Source organism: Patiria miniata, unplaced genomic scaffold (genome assembly GCF_015706575.1).
Source record: "Patiria miniata isolate m_02_andy unplaced genomic scaffold, ASM1570657v1 HiC_scaffold_2, whole genome shotgun sequence".
In the NCBI taxonomy this organism is placed as follows: Eukaryota; Metazoa; Echinodermata; class Asteroidea; order Valvatida; family Asterinidae; genus Patiria; species Patiria miniata.
Window position 1 is genome coordinate 3,710,769 of NW_024037058.1, and position 22,756 is coordinate 3,733,524.

Consider the following 22,756-nt stretch of genomic DNA (forward strand, 5'->3'; position numbering starts at 1 on the left):
AGTCTCAAGCAGCTTGTAATATCATGGAACCATGTGTGCTGTCATTTTCAAGAAAAGTGTAATTTTTGCCTCACTCTCCAACGATGGTCGGCTGAACATCCTTCGAAAAAAGTTGTTTATTTTACTTCAAGTGCTGCACCCAATTTACCAAATTTAGTTAGTCCACATTTTGTTTGCAATGGGTTACACATCTGTTCCCTGACCTTACAATTTCCCGATGTCTATAAATTGCTCCGTTTCATCGTAAGGGGGGTCAGGGAACCAAACTACAAGAAAAGCATTTTTTTTCTTGGTTTAACCAGCATCTGTGAACACAAAACTTTAAACAGGCCAGTGTAACAACATTTGCTATGAAATATTAAACCCCAAATCCATTTCTGAAAATTATAGGAAAAGCAAATGTTGTATATTCCCTTTAAACCTTTTTACTTAACTCTCCATTATCTAAAGAAAATTGTTTTTGTAAAAGCTTGCATGTTTCTTGGAACTCATGGTTATATATTCCGTAACGGGAATTTCCAACTTCAACTCAAAGAATGTTATTGCTTTGTTAATGTGTTTGGGATTTTCGAAGTTTTGCTTCAACCATTGATTTCACTTGTTTACATAATGACAGTGCAGTTCCTTTCATTGCAACCCAGTTTGCTTGTCAAAGCCTGCAAGCACGCAATGATAAAACCTGGAAATTCCCCTTTACTCATATATATATACTTGAAATAGATATCTGTGCTACTTCGGTCATTGGTCATTCTTGGCTTGACAAATGGCTATTTACTGAGGATATTTTGTAGTCATTGTTTTTGTTGAAACCATTTGGAAATTGGTGAACACGGTGAAATTCAGTATTTAGTTCCAGAATGACAGACTCCAAAAGTAGGGTAGATAATTGGTCATTTGTGCATTTTTTCGTTTGAAGCAGCAAAAGTGCTCAAAATCTAAAGAAGGGTGCTTAACAACTAACGTGAAGATGTTTTAGCTCAATGAATGCTGTATATTCCAAGAAAAACAATATTTCAATTTAAAAGTTGCCGAGTCATGTTTTGAAATGCCCCCGAAATCAGCATCTGGAACACATCATTCAGCCGATTGCAGCTACCGGTATGCAATGTTGTGTACAAAACCATCCAATAATAGCAATCGCGTGTGCATCGTGTCAATGTTTGTGCTCACCTGTTTACAGATTTGCCACATTACAAGCCAACTACTAATGGAAATTTCCAGAAAAGGGTCACTTGACGTGTCTTTGGAAATATTGCCTTATTTGATTGTTTTCTTCAAAATGACAGCATGTGCCTGAAAGAATAATTTCACAGGGAGTTTAATGCCTTGACTATCTTTAGACCAAGTAAATTGTGCCTACATGAAACAGGATTGACTGGCTGTGGCTGTTTCTGTAACTTGATACAGCTATGCACCGTAGGTGATTGATAAGCCAGCTGTGCCTACCACTTGCCTACTTTTGCCTGTTGACTGCATTTGACTGGTCACAGTGCTTGCTTGAAATATGATCTGACTGTTGGTGATGAGCCTGTGTAAAAGGCATGGCAGAGAACGGATTAAATTGTTTGACTCTCTGTGACTGTTCAGATAACAGGAGGGTTAAATCAACATAATTTGTAAATTAAGATGGGACTTCCATAGTACACTGGAACCCTAGGTTTCACTTTCACTGTTAAACAGTCTGCTTGTATGAAGCACACAAACATGTCATGACTAAGTTTGGAAATTCCCTTTACCCGAATGGAGTGAAACTGCACATATTCACGTGATGTGTTTGTCTTTCATGCTTTCATAGTCATGTGAATAACATATATATACATGTTATGGATTGAGTTTTCTAATTTCCTCATCTGTTTCTAGATACGTCTTTAAAGGGAAAGTGACATGATTTTCGTCTCCTCTCGGTTTTTCTTTAATCCAAGATGTTTAAAGAAGTGCACTTTGTAATAAAATTAACCCAAAAGGGATGTCAAATAGTTGTCATACATTCAAGAGGAGTAGAGAGTTACACAAAATGTGCTCCTAAAAAAAAAAATTCATCGCATAGACCCTTGAATATTTCATGTTGTGGTGGGAGGAATATAAGATTTCAAAATCCGGTTATCCTAATTTTTTTTCAAACCAAATAACACTATCCGATTTCACTGGAAATTCCCCATCCAGCTCATAGTTATGCCAACCAAACGTGACGAGTGAGGTGCCGCATGCAATGCCCTTCCAATGACTGGGTATAGTTTGCAGGATTCAATGACCACTGGGCCTTTACAATAACACTCCAGAGCTGTAATGTTGAGGAAAAAAATGGATAGGAACTCTCTGATCAGTCAAATACAGCAGGCTAAAAATATACCAAGAAGGCCGCTAGTAAGTGAATGCAATATAAACAGAGACCATGAAACAAATTGGGGGACGTTCCAGTTGTTTTATTTAGCCTGATTTACAAAAAAAATATGGACGGCTTAATTTTGTTGGAAGGTAGAGTAGATTATTTGCAGCTATCCAAACAGTAACTGACAAAATTATTGTTCTAGCTAACTTTGTTTAAAGATGGTAAAGGCACTAAAGTCCCTGTCGAATTATTGTTTTTAGCATGCTGTCATTTTGAAGAAAACAATGAAAGAAGGCCACTGCCAACGATGCGTCAAGTGACGCAGCGTTGGAAATTTCCGTTAGTGGTTGGTTTTGTAATTCGGCGTATCCGTGAATGGGTGCGCACAAGCATTGGCACGATGCACACGCGCGCGTGGTTGCTATAATTCTTCAGTGCAGCGTGTTATCGCGTAGCTGCAATCGGCTGAATGAGAACATGCCCCGGACGCTGATTTTGGGCGTAATTCAAAACATGACTCAGCAAATTTTGAATTGAAAACAAGATCCTAGAATATTATTTTTCTTGGAATCAACAGCATTCACAGAGCTAAAACTTCATCAGGTTAGTTGTTAAGCACCCATCTATAGATTTTGAACACTTGTGTTGCTTCAAGCAATCAAAAAAATCACAAATGACAAATGATCTGCATGTGCCCTTCCGTTAAGGTTGGTTCCGAATATCCGGTTGCCAAAATCGAAACCGAATAGTGCAATTCAAACCGAATATTCAAAAATCCGGATTTCAATCCCACCACTAATTTCCTGAATAATGATGGGATGAGTAGGCTACAGTAGTATTTAAAAAAAGGAAAAAAAAATTGTCTCTCTATGATTTAATTATTTAACACAAAAATGCAATTTTGCGGAGTGGCGCTAGCCCCCTCCAATCCCCCTCCCGATCCACCGGTGATATATGCTCTGTTCATATTTTTTTTGTCCCTCTTTGATTCAGATTTCCGGCATGCACTGTGCATCATGTGTGAAGAACATAGAATCACTGGTAATGCGCATCAAGGGAGTGACGCATGCATCGGTGGCGCTCGCAACGTGTCGCGGGGAATTCAAGTACAAATCTGACGATGCAGGACCCAGGGCCATCATCAAAGCTATTGAGGTACAAACTTTAAATTGATTTCCTTATGACCTGGGCGGAATGCCTCCCATTTCCGAAAATGTCTGAAGTTTGCCGAATGCATTTAGTCGCTATTCTCGGTTAGCACCCGGGCATTCCCGGGTGTGAAATAGGTGTTTTTTTAGTTAAAATGAGTTGATAATTAGTATTTATTGCTTGCATTAAAAAAACTAGAATTCAATGACGACTTTGTGCATCAAGAACGCACTTGAATCGTACGAGGGACGAACTTTCCTGCATTATGTACTATTTTGAAGCTGACGACGGTTACCTATAGGCTATTCCAAAACTCGGCGGCGTCTCCATTTCAGCTTCGCCTGCAATTTGTCCCTAAAACTTTGAAGATTCCAGCTCAACAATAGTTAATGTTTTCTTAAAGAAATATCAAACTTTATGATATCTGAAGCAAGTAAATTGTTTACTCAATTTGATCTGAATATTAAAAGCTTTTAATTGTAAAGCCAAATCGGAAAAGAAGCCGAGCTTTGAAAAATGGCCATCATGTTTTTTTTTAGCCAGTGGCGTCTATCGGACCTACGATATAGACGTCAGGGCGTCAGGGAATTGTCAGATAAGGGAAATCTGACTAAGCCCAAAACGCCTTTATCATGTTGCCACCATTTCAGTCATGTACCCTGTATCCAATAACAGTATTGAATGATAATGTTTTTTGTGCAAAAAGGAACCAGACTATTTTTCCTTCCAGCCTCGCTTTGGTTACGTTGATTTGAATGGAATGATAATGGTCTATCCCCTCTCAAACGTTGTTTAATCAGTCCAGAAAGTTGAGTTTGTTTTTTTTAAATCATGTCATATCAGGAAGCTGGTTTTGAGTGCAAACTGGCAACAGACGAATCGCACGCCTCTACCGCCCTCCAGCAGCTGAAGACGGTCAAGAAATGGCGCGGCTCTTTCCTCGTCTCGCTCATCTTCGGTCTGCCCGTCATGGCAACCATGATCTTCTTCATGATCAAGGAGAACCACAAGTACAACATCATCCTGTTGCCAGGGCTCTCCTTGGAGAACCTCATCTACTTTGTCTTATCCTCGATAGTTCAAGTAAGTAATTCATTTTTGTGGCCGAACCTTATAAAATGGTTTATAAAGTGGGGAAAGCTAAGTTTCTTGAACAAATCCCAAAACATGAAATAGAGAGTAATTTTTGAATAATTTGGTATTTGATTACTCAAAACTGTGTTTGACCGAGTATTCGGATATTCAAAACTGGCAGCTGAAAACTGCCAGGCCAAATATTGCATGCAGAGCGCGCCAGTTAAAATTTGCGTGCGGCAAACGATATGGAGTGTTTTGTAGTGAGTATTTTATGACTGCAAAAAGCTCAGTTCCACCACGGATCCTCTGTACAAGGATAAACGACTTCCCCAAATTTTTGGTTAAATGTGTGATACGGCACTTGCGCGTTGTGCGTGCGCATTGCGCGAGACTCGGGGCACGACTGCAGTCTTTCAGTGGTCAGATTTCTGTCAGGACGCCGGCTGTTGGTGATCATGGCGCGCACATTGTTCTACATGTTCTATGCATTGTTCTATGAGCGGGCAGCATATCACGCATTTAGACGATTCGTTCCGTACATTTTGTACACAAGCTCAGATGAGTCGTTTTTCCTTGTGTAGAGGATCCATGGTTCCACACTGTTTCATTTACTTTCCAATCTCACTTTTTTATAGATCTGTTAGACCAATGTTAACACCTTTTTTTGAGGGGGGGGGGTGGCAAAATCTTTGAGAACAAACTTTGGGTACAATCATTCTTGCCATTCTTGTCACAGTTTGTTGGAGGCCGATACTTCTACGTCCAGGCCTACCGGGCCTTGCGTCACAAGACCGCCAACATGGATGTCCTGATCGTCATGGCAACCCTGATTGCCTACTTGTACTCGGTGGTGGTGGTGGCTTGGGCCATGATCAAGAAGGATGAGGGCAGCCCGGTCACGTTCTTTGAGACTCCGCCCATGTTGCTGATGTTCATCAACTTGGGCAGATGGTTGGAGAGTATTGCCAAAGTGAGTCCTTTCTTTATGAAATTTGCCAACACAAGCCCAAAGCAAAGGTCAAGAGATGGCAGCTACAAAAAAGTAAATAAAGAGAGGGAGAATCACGCATGGAATCTGTTGGCATATCCTGAACTGAGTACAAAACAAAGCTGTCACAGCAATTTTGTCAGTATTGAATTTTGGTTAAGTAGATTATACAACGAATGTTGAGGTTTTGCAAGCATTTATCATGCAAACAGTGTAAGATCCACCATTTTGGACGTCTAGTGTGCTCCATCAGTCATACAGTACATGTGCATGTATTATTTGTTTGCATTTATTATGCCCTGCGGCGAAGCCGAAGGGGCATACTGTTTCCGCCTTGTCCTTCCGTGGGTGGGTGGGTGTGTGTGTGTGTCTGGACAAATCTTGTCAGCGCGATAACTTGAGAAATACTCAACATATGAACTTCAAATTTGGTTTGTGTATTGTTCTCGGTAATCCTAAGAAACCTATTGCATTTGGGGCCGAAAGGTCAAGGGTCAAGGTCACAGTGGCTGAAACAATTGAAATTTTGTCAGCGCGATAACTTGAGATATACTTTACATATGAACTTCAAATTTGGTTTGTGGATTGTCCTTGGCATTCCAAATAGGCTTATCGCATTGGGGGTCGAAAGGTCAAGGGTCAAGGTCACAGTGGCTAAAACAATAGAAATCTTGTATTTATTCTGAGATCATAGGGATTAGGGATTAATTCATATAAAACCTACAGAAGACACTAATGCTGTCAATGAACGTTCTATGTGACCAAGGTACATAAGTTGATGTTAAAAGAGTGGTGTTATGTCATGGGAACAGTCACGGTTGCGGGGCATTTGTGTTTGTAAACACACCTGACTTGTTTTTTATTTATTTTTTACATTTTACGTAACATGTATGTTCTGAGTTATTTGTCATGGTCAATATTAAATTTTTCTCCAAAAAGTCTTTGGTTAACCCCCAAACGTTGAGTAGGAAATGAAAGATGATGAAATAAGCTTTAATTTGATGTGTGTCTCAAAAAGTTGTAAGTATTTTTCCTGCATTTCGGAAGTGGGCGAATTTATCACCGAGGTCTATGACAGTTTACTAACTAGTCTGCATGGATCTGTAGACATCCAATATGGCGGGCGTGTGGGGGACAACTGACCTATGACGTCACGTGAAATACATCAATTATGCGTTTAGAGTAATGTTATGCTGTGATGTATAATCATGAGTTCAGGATGAAGCATCAATTCATGTTTGAACCCAAATGCAAAATATTTTGAGTTTTCTTAAAGGGAAAATACAACATTTGCAAACATCAAAAAATAAAACAACCAAATCATTTTGAAATACCTTGCTGGACTGTTAGTGAATGACAGTGTAAAGCATCCTGTAAAATCATGGCACCTGGTATACTGTCATTTTCAAGAAAAGTGGTATTTTTGTATCAATTTCCAACGCTGATCGGCCGACCAGCGTTGGAAAAAACTGGCTTTTTTTTCAAATACTGGCCCCAGTTGACCATCGCACTTGTTTGCAATCGATTACACACCTATGAACGGGTACAAGCCAGCTAGACTGGTTCCCTGACCTTACAATTCCCCAATGTATGTAAACTGCTCTGTTTCTTCTTAAATGGAGTCAGGGAACCAGACTACAAGAAAATGATTGTTTTTCTTGGTTTTTATAGCATTTTCGAACCCAAAACCTCAAAAAAGTCAGTGAAACTATATTTGCTATATATTTCCAACCCCCCAATTCCATCCATTTCTGAAAATTACAGCAAAAGCAAATGATGTATGTTCCCTTTAAGGTTTAATCTTTTATGTTTGTCAATAGTTCAGTCAATTAACTCTCATGCAATCTCAAGAGCATACAGATCCAAGCATCAACAGAATACCTTTTGATCATCACATATCCAAACTTCAATTTTAGAATTATTCACTTCATGCAGTGGCTTTGCAAACTACTCCCAAATTTCAGGATTATACGTTTAACAGCAAGTAAAACATTCTGAAACTCTCCAAAAATATGTCTCATAACTTAGCTGTTTTTACATCGATGTACTTAGATGAAGACATCAGATGCCCTCTCCAAACTGATGTCCCTCCAGCCGTCGGAAGCCAACCTGGTCACTGTGGGTGAGGACATGGAAGTGACCAGCGAGCGCTCCATCAGCGTGGAGCTCGTGGAGAGAGGAGACATTCTGAAGGTGGTGCCCGGGGGGAAGATTCCGGTGGATGGGAAAGTAATCGACGGCTTGTCAGCCGCAGACGAATCGCTGATCACGGGGGAGTCCATGCCTGTGTACAAGAAACCAGGTTTGTAAACCCTTTTTTCACTTGTATTACATTGTATCATGGTCATCAATCATGGGGGACAGGTGGACCTGCCCCCCCCCCCACCCCACAGTTATTAAAGGATGGGGGACACAATATCAAATGTCCCCCAGATTTTTGAACTCGTGTGTCTCATTTGCAGGGCCCTATTTTTTGCAAAAAAAAATTTGTTAAAGTTGTTAGAAATTGCCTCAGATCGCACCACAGAGCATCTAGAATCCAAAATTTTCGGGGGCCTAAAGCGGGCCCCAAACCCCACACTTTAGCTCAGAATAGCTGCTTTAATTACTACTTCAATTGTATATTTTTTCTGGACATGTGGGGACCAAAGCCAATTGAAACGTGCATTATGGCTTCGAAATATGTCACCAGATGAATCCACAAAACATTATAGATAGAACTATAAATATTATTAAATGAGCAGTTACTGTGAAATCTGTCATTGTGTAAAGATGACACGCAATTTTGGGGTCAGCAAGATAAACGTGTTATATCGGACTTATTTCTTTATTTCAGGTAGCATTATGATTGGTGGGTCCATCAATCAAACTGGCACCATCCTCATGGAAGCGACGCACGTCGGCGCCGACACGACCCTGGCACAGATTGTCAAGCTGGTTGAAGATGCGCAAACCTCTAAGGTGAGTCACAAGGGGTGAATTTATTGCCTAAATTCATCATTGCGTTTAAATGTTGATATTCTTTGAACGGATTGAGCAATTTCAGTAATTTGTTCATGTAACAAAAGCTTATGAAATCGGCTTTCCAGTCATTATTATTTTTGGTGCTACATATTTTTTTGAATATGAAATCAAATTTGGGGGGTTTGGGTTCCGCTTTTTTTTACTCACCCTGTTCATAGTGATTTAATTGTTTCGGGCTGACAAATGAGTGATAAACAAAAGCTGCCGTCGGTAGCACGGAATGTGGTGTACATGTAGTTGAGCAACACTCTGTCATTATGTTTCTCCCCCCCCCCCCCCCGGCCTTTGGTGTAGATGCCATAATTTGCCTTCACCATTTGCTGCTTGTTACATTTCATGCCCCCTTTTGGAAAACCCTGGATGAGCGACAGACTGGGTGATAAAAAAAATATAATCCCCTTGACCGCCACACAAATCTTACTTTACCCTCGGTGCATCTTGTGAAAAAGTTAACATTCGTGTATAGACATTGTCAAACATAATTCATTTGGTAACATTGACTCTGTGTTTGATGCAATTTTAAGATTTTTGTGGAATAACGATGGTTTTCAATCCGGCGAGCAAAATTAGAAACTATTGTTGAGGTGGTGCCATGCTCTCGCGCACGCCGCATGCATTCTTAAAGATGATGCGCGTGCACATTTTGGTAACCCTATTGGTCGAAGGAGCCCGGAGTACGTGCGTACTACCTGAGCGTGACTCGCGCAAGCCTGGTGTCACATCAGAAAATGGCTGTCACAGATCACAAAAAAGGTTTTTCAGTTTTTCAGCAAAACGAAAACGATTCCCACACATCCCTATGTGATTTGTTTTCATTTTGCTGAAAGAACACTTTACCTTTTTGTGATCCGTGGACAGAACTTCAAAACGGTGGTTGTGTTTAAAATTCTGTAACTTGAAAATTACATGAGTGATTTGAATGATTCTTGTACAAGAAAGCTTTATTGTGAATTGGGCTTTCATATCCTAGATTTTGAAAGTGCTACATGCAGAACTTCACTAAAACAATGGTCCCGACATTTGGGACTTCGTTTTTTTTACTCGCCCTGTATAAGACTTCCGAATGCTTTTGTGTTTGTGGGTTACTGCAAATACACAATTATGGCATATTGTTAAGTACAGAGCAATATCTGAGAAATTCAAATCGTGAAGTTAAAAAGAGAAATGTGCCAAACTCTTGGAGTTTTACGGTTTAAAGTATTTTTGTGTTTTGGTGATCAAGACGCCTTCGGTTCTGTGACATCATCGGCAAACCAATATAGCATTCCCTTTATCTATTATTATTTTTTAAAAACATATTAACTCTAAACTTTTGCTACTTTTGTTTTCTTTTCAGGCTCCAATCCAGCAGATAGCTGACAAGATAGCTGGTGTGTTTGTCCCCGGTATCCTTGTACTGTCAACTCTGACGCTGGCCATCTGGATTGCTATTGGAATGACGCACCCAGAGCTGATCCCCACATACGTGTCCACACCATTTGTAAGTAAAAAGAGTGGACTACCGTGTACACTAGAGTCTTGTATAACTAGAGGCTTGGTTAATAATTTATTACATTTACCCAGGGTATGCCATAACAGTTTAAAACTGGTTTCCATTGGGGGCCCTGCATACATTATAAATTATTAAATAAAGTTATGGAAAGTAAATATAAGGAACAGTGCAGATGTGAAACGGACTACAAACACAATACTTACAAACACAAGTACTTTACAAATATTTACACAATTAAAGCTAAATGTATATATACAAAAGTTTGTTCAAAAGTTAAACAACAACCATTATTGTTTTAATGATGGTGACTGCAGCAACATCCTACTGCAGATTGTAGCTTCAAACCCGGTTTTGTTAATGTTCTTTAACTTTGTGCGGTTAAAGGTAGCGTCCATCATTTGTAATTTGTGCATTATTTTCGTTGTGAAGCAACAAAAGTTCTCAAAATCTAAAGACGAGTGCTGAACAACTAACCCGATGAAGTTCTAGCTCAGTGAATGCTGTACATTCCGAGAAAACAATATTCTGGGATCTCGATTTCAAATCAAAAGTTGCTGAGTCATGTTCTGAATTGGGCCTGAATTCAGCGTCCGGGACACATTCTCACTGAGCTGATTGCAGCTATGCGATGTCCCGCACTGAACCTACGGATTATAGCAACCACGCGCACTTGTGCATCATGCCAACGCTTGCGCGCGCGTTGCTGAATAAAAAAACGAACTGCAAAACGAACGGCTAACGGAAATTTCCAACAATGCATCTTTAGACGTACGTATCGTTGGAAAGGCCTTCTTTCATTGATTTCTTCAAAATGACAGCTTGCCAGAAAGAATAATTTCACACAAAGTTAAGTCCCATCGTGCTTTTCAACAATAATTACGTCAGTTACTTTTTGGATATAGCTGCAAATGATGGACTGTAGCTTGTACATTGTCTGACATCTTGCAAACTTGAATGTAGTACAAGAGAATTTGACGTCATGTGGAAACTTTCGACAGCATTTTGTGACATCTTTTTTTGAGTGGCATTCAGCCCATGCCTGTACATACAATGCATTACTTTGCTAACGGCACTGCCATTCAATCTTACATGACAGTTGACACACAGTGATTATGAAGTCGTGATACTTGGCTCTACAGGGTGACCCCAAATAAATGCAATCCTAAAACATTTGCCTTTTGAAAAAAAAAGGATCATTGGATTTTTATGTTTTTGGTGTCAGATTAAAGCTGAGAGCTTTTTCTGTCAAACACTGAAAAAAAAATCACGAAAATAGCACTTTGCATTGCTGAGAAAATGCCAATTATTTAAAAGTAGTCATTTTTCATCCTGTACACAAAACATTACCACAGTAAGAGATTTTCACTGTACCTATTTGTGCATGACCTAATCCTTACAAACAACATGGCACAAAATATGACATGAGTACAAATGAATTTGATGGAAATACCTTTTATTTTCCACCTGAACAGGTATCTCATCCTTTTTAAGTCCTATTTTAAGTCCTATTTTAAACCCTTTTAACATCATAAATATGTCGAAATACTACAGAAATTGCACAAATGAAGGATAATTACACAATAGGTTTACAGTAAAATGTTACACTGTTTGAAGTACTTGTGAACAGGATGAAAAATGACCACTTTTACATAATTGGCATTTTCTCAGCAACCCAAAGTGCTATTTTCATGATTTTTTTCTTCAGTATTTGAAAGAAAAAGCTCTCAGCTTTAATCTGATTCCCAAAACATAAAAATCCACGGATCCCTTTTGTTTTAAAATGCAAATGTTTTAGGGTTGCAGTTTTTTGGGGTCACCCTGTATAAAGTCAAAATACTGTACAGCAGTAACTCATGTATTATCAGTTCATGATTACAAATGCTGCCTTAAAATTTTTCAATCGTGTACAACAAAATTTGACGGGATCAAAAAGTAATTTTCTGACTCAATCTCTATTGCTTTTCCTCCCAAACCTTAGGCTGCTAATCATACCATGGAGCTGACCATTGAGTTCTCCTTTCAAGTGGCCATCTCTGTCCTGGCCATAGCCTGCCCCTGTGCCCTGGGCCTTGCCACCCCCACGGCCGTAATGGTTGGCACCGGGATGGGGGCCCGCAGCGGCATCTTGATCAAGGGAGGGGAGCCCCTTGAACTCGCTCGCAGGGTAAGTCACAAATCTGTCCGGGCTGGGAGTGGGGTGCTGTGGTCCAATGGTTACGGTGTTCGATTTGTGTGCCGTGGTACATGGGTTCGAATCCTGGCCGTGGGAGCATGGTGCCTGTGCTCTTGAGCAAGGCACTTTACCATTATCGCTTCGTCCTTCGGATGGGACGTAAAGCCTTGTGTTGTGTAATGCACGTTAAAGAACCCAGTGACACTAATCGCTAAGAGAAGGGGTTTGCCCCGGTGTTTCTGGCAGTGGCTGCAATATGCGCCGCAGCACCTTGTCAACCCTTCTAAGGTGCTACGTAATTGGTCTCATACTTCTCATATACTTTATTTACCTTTCTTTAAAAATAGACATATTACCAGCGCCTTGGGTACCTAATTGTTGGTAGATACGTGCGCTATATAAGACTCCGTTGTTATTATTATTATCGGAAACGATTCTTCATGCCTTTAGCAAGGGAAGTGTGGCCTAGTGGTTAGGGTTTTATGACTCATGATCAGGGGTTATTAGCAGTTCTGAACTCTGCTGCGGGCAATATCGTCGTGTCCGTGCAACAAGGTCGTATCTCCTCAAATGGTATGTGACGTCATGTACGTGAAACGCGAGTTTTCAATGTCAAAAGGTCGTATCTCGCTTAAAATAACTCACATGTACACACTCAGTCAGTGGACGTTGTGATACGCGAGATACGACCTTGTTGCACGGAGCGTATTGGTGCAAGATGCGACTTCGTTGCAGAATCAAGTTATGACCTTGTTGCACTGACGCGACGATACATTGTGTCCTTGGGCAAGCCACTTCACCCATACTTGCCTATGTCTTCACCTAAGAGTACAAATAGGTACTGGCATTAGCTGGGGAGTAACCTGCAATGGACTAACATCCTATCTATCTAACAATTTCCAATAAACCTTGCCCATGCTTACTTGAACTTGTTTTAGAAATATATGAATTTTTCCTCCATCTTTAAAATACTTTTCGTACAAAATATTGAACACTAATGTGCGACAAAATCAATTTTCTTTGTAAACTTTTGTCTTGCAGTAATTGTTCATTGTTTCATGGGACATTGTTTCATGCGTCATCCTATCATCACAAACAATTGGTCTGGTTTCTGTAACCGAGTCTTTGTATTGTTTTTAAAATTGTGAGTCATACCCAAACCAAAACCAAAACTCCTCCTATCGAAATTGAGACATAGTTCAATCACCTTCAATTACCCTTACTCTACTTCCTTGTATTGTGCAGTTAGTTTTGCGTATTCATTTACAGGAACTACATTTACTTGAGTTACATACATTTAGGGTTCACTTTTTTCCCTGTTTCTGTTACATCAGATATGTACGATTTTGTAAATTCTGGATGCATCCCTGTAATAAATTTTTCCCCTAAGAGTGTTAATATAAAGGAAACTAGGTACACAACAAAAGAGAATACATGTAGTTTGAACTCCTTTTTTTTTGAGCAGCAAATTACAAAGTTCAGTGGTAACAGGGACAGGGAAAACTGTCACACATTGACCTTAAATTTATTGAATGACCTATTTCTAGTTCGTGCTTTGTCGGTACACTAGTCTCCGTTCCAGCTGTTGGTTGGAGTTAATACCACAAATGCAATTAAGATTCATCCTGTTCATCACGTTGTGGTACTCGTGAAGGCTTCAGTATATGCTTCTTATTACGTTTCAGCTGAAGACCATAATTTTCGATAAGACGGGCACGATAACCTACGGCGTCCCTCGTGTCATGCGTACCAAGGTCCTCGTACCTACCACGGAGATTAGCGAGGAGGAGTTCTTAGCGATAGTGGGTACAGCCGAGGCGAGCAGTGAGCATCCACTGGGGGCTGCTGTGACCAGACATGCCAAGGAGGTAATTCGTTATTCTTTCCTAAATTTGCTGGTTTGACCACTGGAACAGCGTTGTACAGGGTGAGTTAAAAAAACGAAACCCAAATGTCGGGACCATTGTTTTAGTGAAGTTCTGCATGTAGCACTTTCAAAATTTAGGACATGAAAGCTCAATTCATAAGCTTAATTTTAGTGCAAGAATCATGAAAATTGCTTGTGTACTTTTCAAGTTACGGACTTTTAAACACAACCTTTGTTTAAAAGTTCTGTCCACGGATCGCAACAAGGTAAGCGTTCTTTCAGCAAAGCGAAAACAAAACACATAGGGATGTGTGTGAGTTGTTTTCATTTTGCTGAAAGAACGCACGCCTTTTGCGTGATCCGTGATCCGATTTTGTTTAAAATTCCGTAATTTGAAAAGTACATGAGTGATTTGAATGATTCTTGTACTAACATAAAGCTTATGAAATGGGCTTTTATATCCTAGATTTTGAAAGTGTTACATTTAGAACTTCACTAAAACAATGGTCCCAACATTTGGGTTTCGTTTTTTTTTTTACTCACCCTGTAGTTGAGACCAGCTTGAGGTATTTTATTTGTATTTGTTATTCAAATTATTAGGGGGAGGAATGCCAACTAATTAAGCTGTAGAGTTTCATTTTTTCATGAAGGAATACTGATCTGTTTTAACATTGCAGACAAAATTCATCTTCAGGTAGAAGTGTCTGTTTCTTTCAAAATGTCTAAAATTCACACATGAATCCCAGTATTTTCCTATGTCTTAAAGTTATAGTCCATCATTTGTAATTTGTGCATTTTGTTTGTTTTAAGCAACAAAAGTGCTAAAGATTTAAAGAAGGGTGCTGAACAACTAACCTGATGAAATTCCAGCTCAGCTTTAGCTGTATATTTCGAGAAAACAACATTCTAGGATCTCGATTTCAAATCAAAAGTTGCTGAATCATGCTTTGAATTGGGCCACCCCGTGTGCGTTGTGCCAATGCTTGCGCGCTTTGCCGAATAACAAAACGAACTAATTTGAATTTCCTATGGTGCTTCTTAAGAAGCACTGTTAGAAAGGCCTTCTTTTGTTGATTTCTTCAAAATGACAGCTTGCCATAAAGAATAATTTCACAGGGAGTTTAGCCCCCTTACTATTTTCAACCAAAGTATGTGTTTCAACAATAATTACACCAGTTACTTTTTGGATAGCTGCAAATGATGGACTCAAGCCACATCCTTTCTTTTATTCCAGACATTTTAACAACAGAGATGTTAAGTTTGGTAAAAGCTAAACCTTCATCAAAAATTAACAAATGCAATGAGTTGTAATATCAATTTTGTTTTATTTTTTACTGTTTTATTTGTTTACTGGATTGTAGCAGGACTACACGCTGCTATCTTTTTTTATTATGTACGTGGGGAAAACAACACTGAAGTCACAAACTGCACGATTATATGTTCCTGTTCATGCTGAGTGTGAACTGCCCTTAGTTCTGCATTTAACAACAGAAATTGACTTGAATAAATTGGAGCATCTTTTCAGCCTGCGTTATGTTGGCAAAGTTGTTTTTAGGACTTTAGTTTATCGTTGGCATCTTGTTTTTCATCTAAGATGCTGGAGTCAGAGGTGGTGGGCAAGTGCTCCAATTTCAGTGCTGAGCCTGGCTACGGCCTCCAGTGCACGGTCACTAAGATCAACGCCATGCTGAATGCAGGCATGAATGAACAGAATGCGAAAATCAGCTCTGACGTAATCATCGCACCAACTGAAGTCACTGACCCTGGTAAGTTGCTAAATCAACAGTTTTTAAGGGGAGAGGCTCCTTTTGGGGGGGGGGAATTGGCTTAGAGACTATAACCATCTGTAGTTATTTATTATCTTTTTTTCAGTAAGTAACTCAGTCATTCTACAATCACGGTTCCATGAGCCAAAAATTTTAAATGCATTTCTTTCATCTAGGGCTGTACCGAATATACCGAAAAATCAAATATTCAATCATCAACTGAATATTCGAAATAGCTTTTAGCCGGTTTGAATACTCTAGAAAAACACAAAATTACATACACCCATGACTGTGGTGTTATTTGCACAATCTAAAAATATGTTCAATCTTAGGTCAAAACTCTGAATCATTTTCTTCTGTTTGAATCACCAGAGGAGATAACTAAAGAAGAGGATTCCAGCATCTATGAGGTACTCATCGGCAACAGGGAATGGATGAAGAAGAACAACCTGGAAGTTACTGATGAGGCAGATCACACCATGGCGCAGTATGAAGCACTGGGACAAACAGCCGTCCTTGTTGCCATCAATGGTAAAAACTAATCATAACTATCCAGGCCTCACAGCAAAATCCTATAAAACCTATCAAGACCCAAATTTCAACCTTAGAGCCTATTTCTTTTTAAGCATAACATTTAAAACTTTTTTAACCCTAATCGCCCGGAATCCTTCAAAATCCTCTTTGCCAAAGTGGAGGAATTTGGAGGATTGAGGTTACATGGCAAAAGTGCGTTACTGATTTATTTCGTAGGACGCACTTTGTCAAGGTCTTGGGCCGGACCTTGTGTTGTTTTTGCTCAGCCATGCATAAATATAGGCCTGGATTATGCTTGAAATCCTCCGTACTGCTCCAGGATGTCACTGGCCAAGCCTCAACATATTGACAGTCACTGCCGCAGGATTTTGCAGGATTCAGGCAGTGGTCACCCCTTCCACGGACCATATTCAAGAAATAATGGAGGAATTTGCAGGATTGAGGCTATATGCTATTTTTCCATGAGGCTAATGGGAGGATTTTGCAGGATTGAGGCTACATCCTAGCAAAAAGGCCTAGGGAGTTAGGGTTAATATCTGGCAGGAGCTTCTACATGTCACTTGGTGGTCGGTTTATTTATTGTCTGGCTCTTAAGTAATAAATCATAAAATCCATTGGTTTTTTTTTTATTCATAAAAACCTGAGACAGTTTACCATCTCATATTAATCAAGAGCCTGTCATGTGGGTGGTTGTGCTGGTTTGAACCACTTTACCTTTGTCGCATGAAATTTGGACTCCTATCTGGTACCTTTTACCCTTTTATTGGTTGAATGTTCACAGTCTTCACTTTAAGCATGCACAATACTAACAATGAGTCTGTATAGACCTTTATCATGCTGCCACCATTTCAGTCATGTTCCCTGTATCCAATAAAAGTACTGAATGATAATGTTTTTGTGCAAAAAGGAACCAAACTATTTTCCTTCCAGCCTCGCTTTGGTTACATTGATTTGAATGGGGAAAAATCTAATGGCTGCAACATGTTAATGGTCTATTTCATAAAGTCCTAAATTCACACTACACTGGCACTGCTGCGTTCTGAGCCACATCGCGCAGCACGTGCCATATAAGGAGATTAGTACTTGCGAGAGGCACATACCATAAATATAGCTAGAGGGGTGTGTCAAACACATGAAGTAAATATGTTTTACAAAATCATTGGAAATTTATTATTTTTGATTTGTTTTGACTTTTTGACTAATCTGTTTTGTGTTTTTTTACCTGGTCGCCGATATTGTTCCTCATCTTCGGTTTGAGCCATTATCAGCATCCAGGCCTAAAGCCGGTTTAAACGTACTTGTTTAAAACCGGCCAAGCACATATTTATTCCCTTATTAATATCTTTTGTAAACCCCTGTGTTTCCTCACCTTTTACAACGAAACAACTGAGCAGTAAAAAGTGGTACACCACAATTTGTTTAATTGTTCTTTCTAAACCCATATTCTGAATACTTTCTGAATAAAAATTTCTCATATTATCTTTTTGAATTAGCTCTTTTCCAGCTAGTTTGCACAACGAAAGCCTGTATTTCAGAAACTCCCATTTTCTTATATTGTTTTTCTCGTCTGTGTTTTGTTTAGGTGTTGTAGCGGGGATGATCACCATTGCCGACGCAGTCAAGGAAGAGGCCAAGCTTGCAGTGAAAGTCCTGAAGGACATGGGGCTGGACGTTGTGCTGCTGACAGGCGATAACAAGAAGACTGCGGATGCTATTGCCAAACAGGTATGAAGACGGAGTGAGAAATAAGGCAGATAAGGCAAATACGCCACTCTGGAAATCAGGGAAAACTTCGAAAATGAGTTTCCATTTTTCTTCGCTCGTACCCCCGGCCCTGCAAACAGGACGCTGGGATACGCTGATGAATTCACGCTCTGATTGGACAGATTTTGCCTGACCTGTGACCTGCAGTCATCACAACCAAGACCCTGCAAGTTTTTAAACGGCCGTTAAGACTGAGTCATCACTCTTTTATTCCCATTCATAAATGCTTTTTCCCTTAAAAAGTAGTAATATAGGAAAATCTGTAAAATGTATCTGTTTTGTAAATTTTCAATTCTTGTCACGTGCTCAGGCTCCGTTTCCAATTCACGATAGGTCAAATTGCATATATAATGCTACGCTCAAAATTTGTCCACATGGTCAGCAATGAAAAAGAAATCACATCCGGTATATAGAATGCGTGCATTTCTATGGGAAAGTTTTCTGATAGTATTTGCACGTATTGGTTGCTGCGGTCTTAAACAGCTGCAGCCAGATGATTATATATAGGTCATGATAAATTACCAAGAATGCCACCCCAATTTCCTTCACAAGATTCTGTGAAGCTCATCAGCATATCCCAGCGCCCTGTTTGCAGGGCAGTGGGTACGAGCGAACAATTTTTCCAGTCGGGGAAGGTCCCATGTGTTGTGTAATCTACGTTAAAGAAGCGAGCAACACTTATCGCTAAGAGAAGGGGTTTGCCCCAGTGTTTCTGGAAGTGGCTGCAATATGCACTGCAGCAGCCTGTATACCCTTTATAAAGGTACATAATGAGTCTCATATTTCTCATAGACTTCATTTACCTGTTTTTAAAGAAACAGACATAATTACCAGCGCCTAAGACTATATAATACTTATTAGTATTATTTCCTTAAAGCAAAATTTATTTTCTTGTATTGAGATATTGAAAGAAGATCATCAGTGCTCAGCACTGATCTCTATATAAAGACTGGATAGCTAATAAAGAGCCGCACAATGAATGAATTTGACGCCATATTGGTAAGACCGGCTGGTGATCTACAAAGGACAAGTTGCCGTCTTTATAGACAGCATGATTTCTTTTGTAACGTCGCGGTTCACTTGACTTATTTTGACCACCACCACTGACCAAGGTTTACCACAATTTTTCTAACGTCATGGTTACTTTTATAATGCCGCAAATCCCTTTTTCGGCGTTTTTGAAATGATAATCACTACGAAAATGTGTCCCTTTTAGAACTTCATAATATGTGTACGTGACCAAAATGCGCGTCAACTGTTGATACAACGCGCGCGTATATACGCGTAGAACGTTCGTATTATACGCGGCCATCTTCTTGAGACCGGGGGCGAATTGGTCAATATGCAAAGTCTACTGTGTGAATGTTGTATGCATATCCGCTATCCAGTCTTTATATAGAGATCAGTGGTGCTCAGCCCTTTTCTTGACCTCTGACCCCTTCAACCTCCTTCCCAGGTTGGCATCACCAAGGTCTTTGCCCAAGTCCTGCCCAGGAACAAAGTGGAGAAGGTGGAAGAGCTCCAGCAGCTTGGGCACAAGGTTGCAATGGTGGGGGACGGGGTGAACGACTCGCCGGCCCTGGTCAAGGCTGATGTGGGTATCGCCATAGGAACGGGCACGGACGTTGCTATGGAGGCTGGGGATATTGTGCTTATCAAGGTTGGTATGGAATAACTTGCAAGTACAGTTGAGAAACATGACTTCTCTAACCTCATGCAAATCTGAACTACGTAAAACATTCGGCCAGTAAATATTTCTGCATTTATGTGAGCATTTCTTGTTGTCGCTGCCTTTACTGATAATACAATTATAAATATGTGCTGACTTACGGAGTTAACAAACTTGGTTGCCATAATAATAAGGAGCTAGATGGGAATTTTCCCGTTTTTCTCCCAAAAGGGTTTTTCACAGATTTTTTTGCCCCTCCCGTAATCAGCGAATGTATAGAAATACATGTGTATATTTTACTGATGTCTCAAGAAATGTCCAAATTCCTTGTGTAAACTTAATGATGAAAGGTTTGTGGAAACACCATGTGCAAATAATTTCTCAACTAAGAGAATGGTTCTGAAAAGGACCAGAGGTATAAACTTGACGTTCCGGTCAGTATGCTCTGACCGTTTTCAGAAGAGCGCCTAAACTCTAAGAAAGAGTAAACTTAAATTACCTTAATAGCAATGTCATTTCAAATTGAATATGTTTCTTTGTAATGTATGATATTTACAATGGTTGCTTTACGATCATGCAGTAATCCCATACTGCCCATCATTGTCTTGTGTTGTATTTGTGTTGTGTTGTATTTGTAATGTATTGTATTTGTACATGTGTGTGTAGTCATTTGTAGTGTATGCAGGGCCCCAATGGAAACCAGTTTTAAACTGTTTGTGGGCATACCCTGGGTACAGAAATGTAATAAATAAATGAAAGACCTATTTAGAATTAACAAGATTGCAACTTTTACTCGGATCAGATGATTTTCTTCCTCATTTTTGACTTCACACATAGGGTTGTCCCAAGTATACCAAATATATAAATATTTGATCATTTACCAGATATTCAAATAGCTTTTTGCACGTTTTGTTATTCAAGAAGGCCAGAGCTCATTGTGCAATCGCACTTGTTAATTGTCAGATACCAATTTTTAGTGGACTGTAACTTTTTGGTCGACACCTAAAACCCTTGACAGTTATACAGTACTTACTGCAAAACACTCAAGCAGCCAATAATATTCATTACTCCATGCAAAGTTTAACCGGCGCTCTGTGTTTGAAATTTTTGACCAGTGAGGAAGGCAGATGCAGCTGGCGTGTGTAAAACTTGATCGGCAAGTTTCGAATATTCGAATATTCGGTCAAGTGCAGTTTCAATTAATCGAATACTAAATTATTCGCAAACGGACAGCCCTATCACACATTAAAAATTAAAAACACCACTGTATGAAATCTTGTAAAGTTTGGAATTTTTTGGTATGACGACAGACTGACACTTTTGGTCCCATGTAAATTAATAACAGTTGATTTATGTTTCCTTTCATTTTTCTTGTCTTTGGCCATTCTCTGATAACATTGCTATGGTTTTATTTTAAGCTCTGCCAGGAGCTTCTACATGTCACTTCGTGGTTAGTCGGTCAGTCTGTCTGTCTTTCTGTCTGTCCCCGATAATTGACCAAATGTATGGTGTTCCATATGTGCCATTGGCGTCACATTTTTCGGCATTGCATTTTTAAGCTTTGGCAGGAATCGTTTTGATCGATTTCATGTAAGACTTTTATGCAAGACTTCTTGCAACATGGCCAGAGCTTATTGTGCACTCGCACTTGTTTTTTTTCTAAATATTGGCACTAGAAATAATGCCACAAACTTTAATCCTCATTCTTCGTTTTTTCCTGAATTTTAAATTTTGTAGAATAATCTGTTGGATGTGGCAACTGCCATTGACTTGTCCAAGCGCACCGTTCGCCGAATCCACATCAATTTCTTCTTTGCCATTATCTACAATGCTCTGGGCATCCCCATCGCTGCTGGTAAGTCCCAGTTTTTCCATGTTGTAAAAAACCAGCCCCTTTTAGGCTTGGACTATATTTCAATACTGTATGGCGACAATATTTTCTGATACAGGACAATATCGAATGATGTCAAAATAACGAAATACTGACAACCTTGGAATAGTGGAACGTCGCTATACCAAACACCTCTATACTGAACATCGTCCTTGGCCCCCGATTTTTGTGTACAAAGCGTACCGAACATTGTTTTTGAAAAATGTCAACAGAAGAGCGACAAGTGGCTATTATTTCCTCAAGGAATAGAAGGGGAAAGCCACCCATTGCTGTAGGAAGTAAGCTCCAAAATTGTGCAATAACATGATTCCATAGTCGGCACGTGTTCAAAGTCGTCTTTCAGTAACTACTGGGCATGCAGGGTGAAGTTCTGAAAGGCGCTATTTGTTGAAAGTGAGTACCGGAGCACCGGCAGCTTAAAATCGCTATTCCGAATTATCGTTATTATGAACAATTTTGAACGGTCACATGATGTTCCTTACAGCAGCGTTTCACTGTATACGTGTAATTTCATTACCACGATTTTCCCAGATTTGTGCAAATCCTTTTTAGAAAAGGTGGCAGAATCGACTTAGCCGGATCTGCACTGAACATGATATGTGGATAATTGTTAATTAAATATGTGGATAATTAGTAAGTTTCCCTGTGTGGTTCATTTGAAAATTTATAATAAAAAGCTGTATGCTTTCAGAGTGATCCCCGTTTGCTCTTGCCCAGGTCTGCATTGTGACTTTGGGCGTGATCCCTGGCTGCATGGCATATATGGGTTTATGGCGTCTGACTAGTGCCCCTTGAACAAAGACTTTGACTAATTAGGGAACCACCAACATAAGGCTGGATAGCTCAGTTGGTAGAGCACTGGAACGGTAATCTGGAGGTCGCAGGTTCAAGTCCCGCTCCAGACAATTTCTTTGTTAACTTTTCAGAAAAATACCTGATAATACAGTGATATTTTTTTGGACTGTCAAAGTCCAATATCGCACAAGCCTAGCCACTGTATGGTTTGTTCCTGTAAAATTCCTATGGGGATTGT

At 39.7% G+C, this 22,756-nt stretch overlaps 1 protein-coding gene across 6 annotated transcripts in view; it reads left to right on the forward strand.

Annotated features, from left to right (window-relative positions):
* The window catches only part of LOC119727027 (copper-transporting ATPase 2-like), a 61,563-nt gene that overhangs the window by 33,222 nt on the left and 5,585 nt on the right, over nucleotides 1-22,756 (forward strand). For all 6 annotated transcript variants that reach the window (XM_038198915.1, XM_038198912.1, XM_038198914.1 and 3 more), the window contains 13 exons: nucleotides 3,323-3,484; nucleotides 4,322-4,561; nucleotides 5,292-5,525; nucleotides 7,596-7,845; nucleotides 8,380-8,504; nucleotides 9,904-10,047; nucleotides 12,038-12,223; nucleotides 13,918-14,100; nucleotides 15,694-15,865; nucleotides 16,238-16,396; nucleotides 17,982-18,124; nucleotides 19,620-19,823; nucleotides 21,570-21,687. In XM_038198915.1, the coding sequence (XP_038054843.1) occupies nucleotides 3,323-3,484; nucleotides 4,322-4,561; nucleotides 5,292-5,525; nucleotides 7,596-7,845; nucleotides 8,380-8,504; nucleotides 9,904-10,047; nucleotides 12,038-12,223; nucleotides 13,918-14,100; nucleotides 15,694-15,865; nucleotides 16,238-16,396; nucleotides 17,982-18,124; nucleotides 19,620-19,823; nucleotides 21,570-21,687 (2,320 nt within the window). The remainder of the gene's footprint in view (nucleotides 1-3,322; nucleotides 3,485-4,321; nucleotides 4,562-5,291; nucleotides 5,526-7,595; nucleotides 7,846-8,379; nucleotides 8,505-9,903; nucleotides 10,048-12,037; nucleotides 12,224-13,917; nucleotides 14,101-15,693; nucleotides 15,866-16,237; nucleotides 16,397-17,981; nucleotides 18,125-19,619; nucleotides 19,824-21,569; nucleotides 21,688-22,756) is intronic.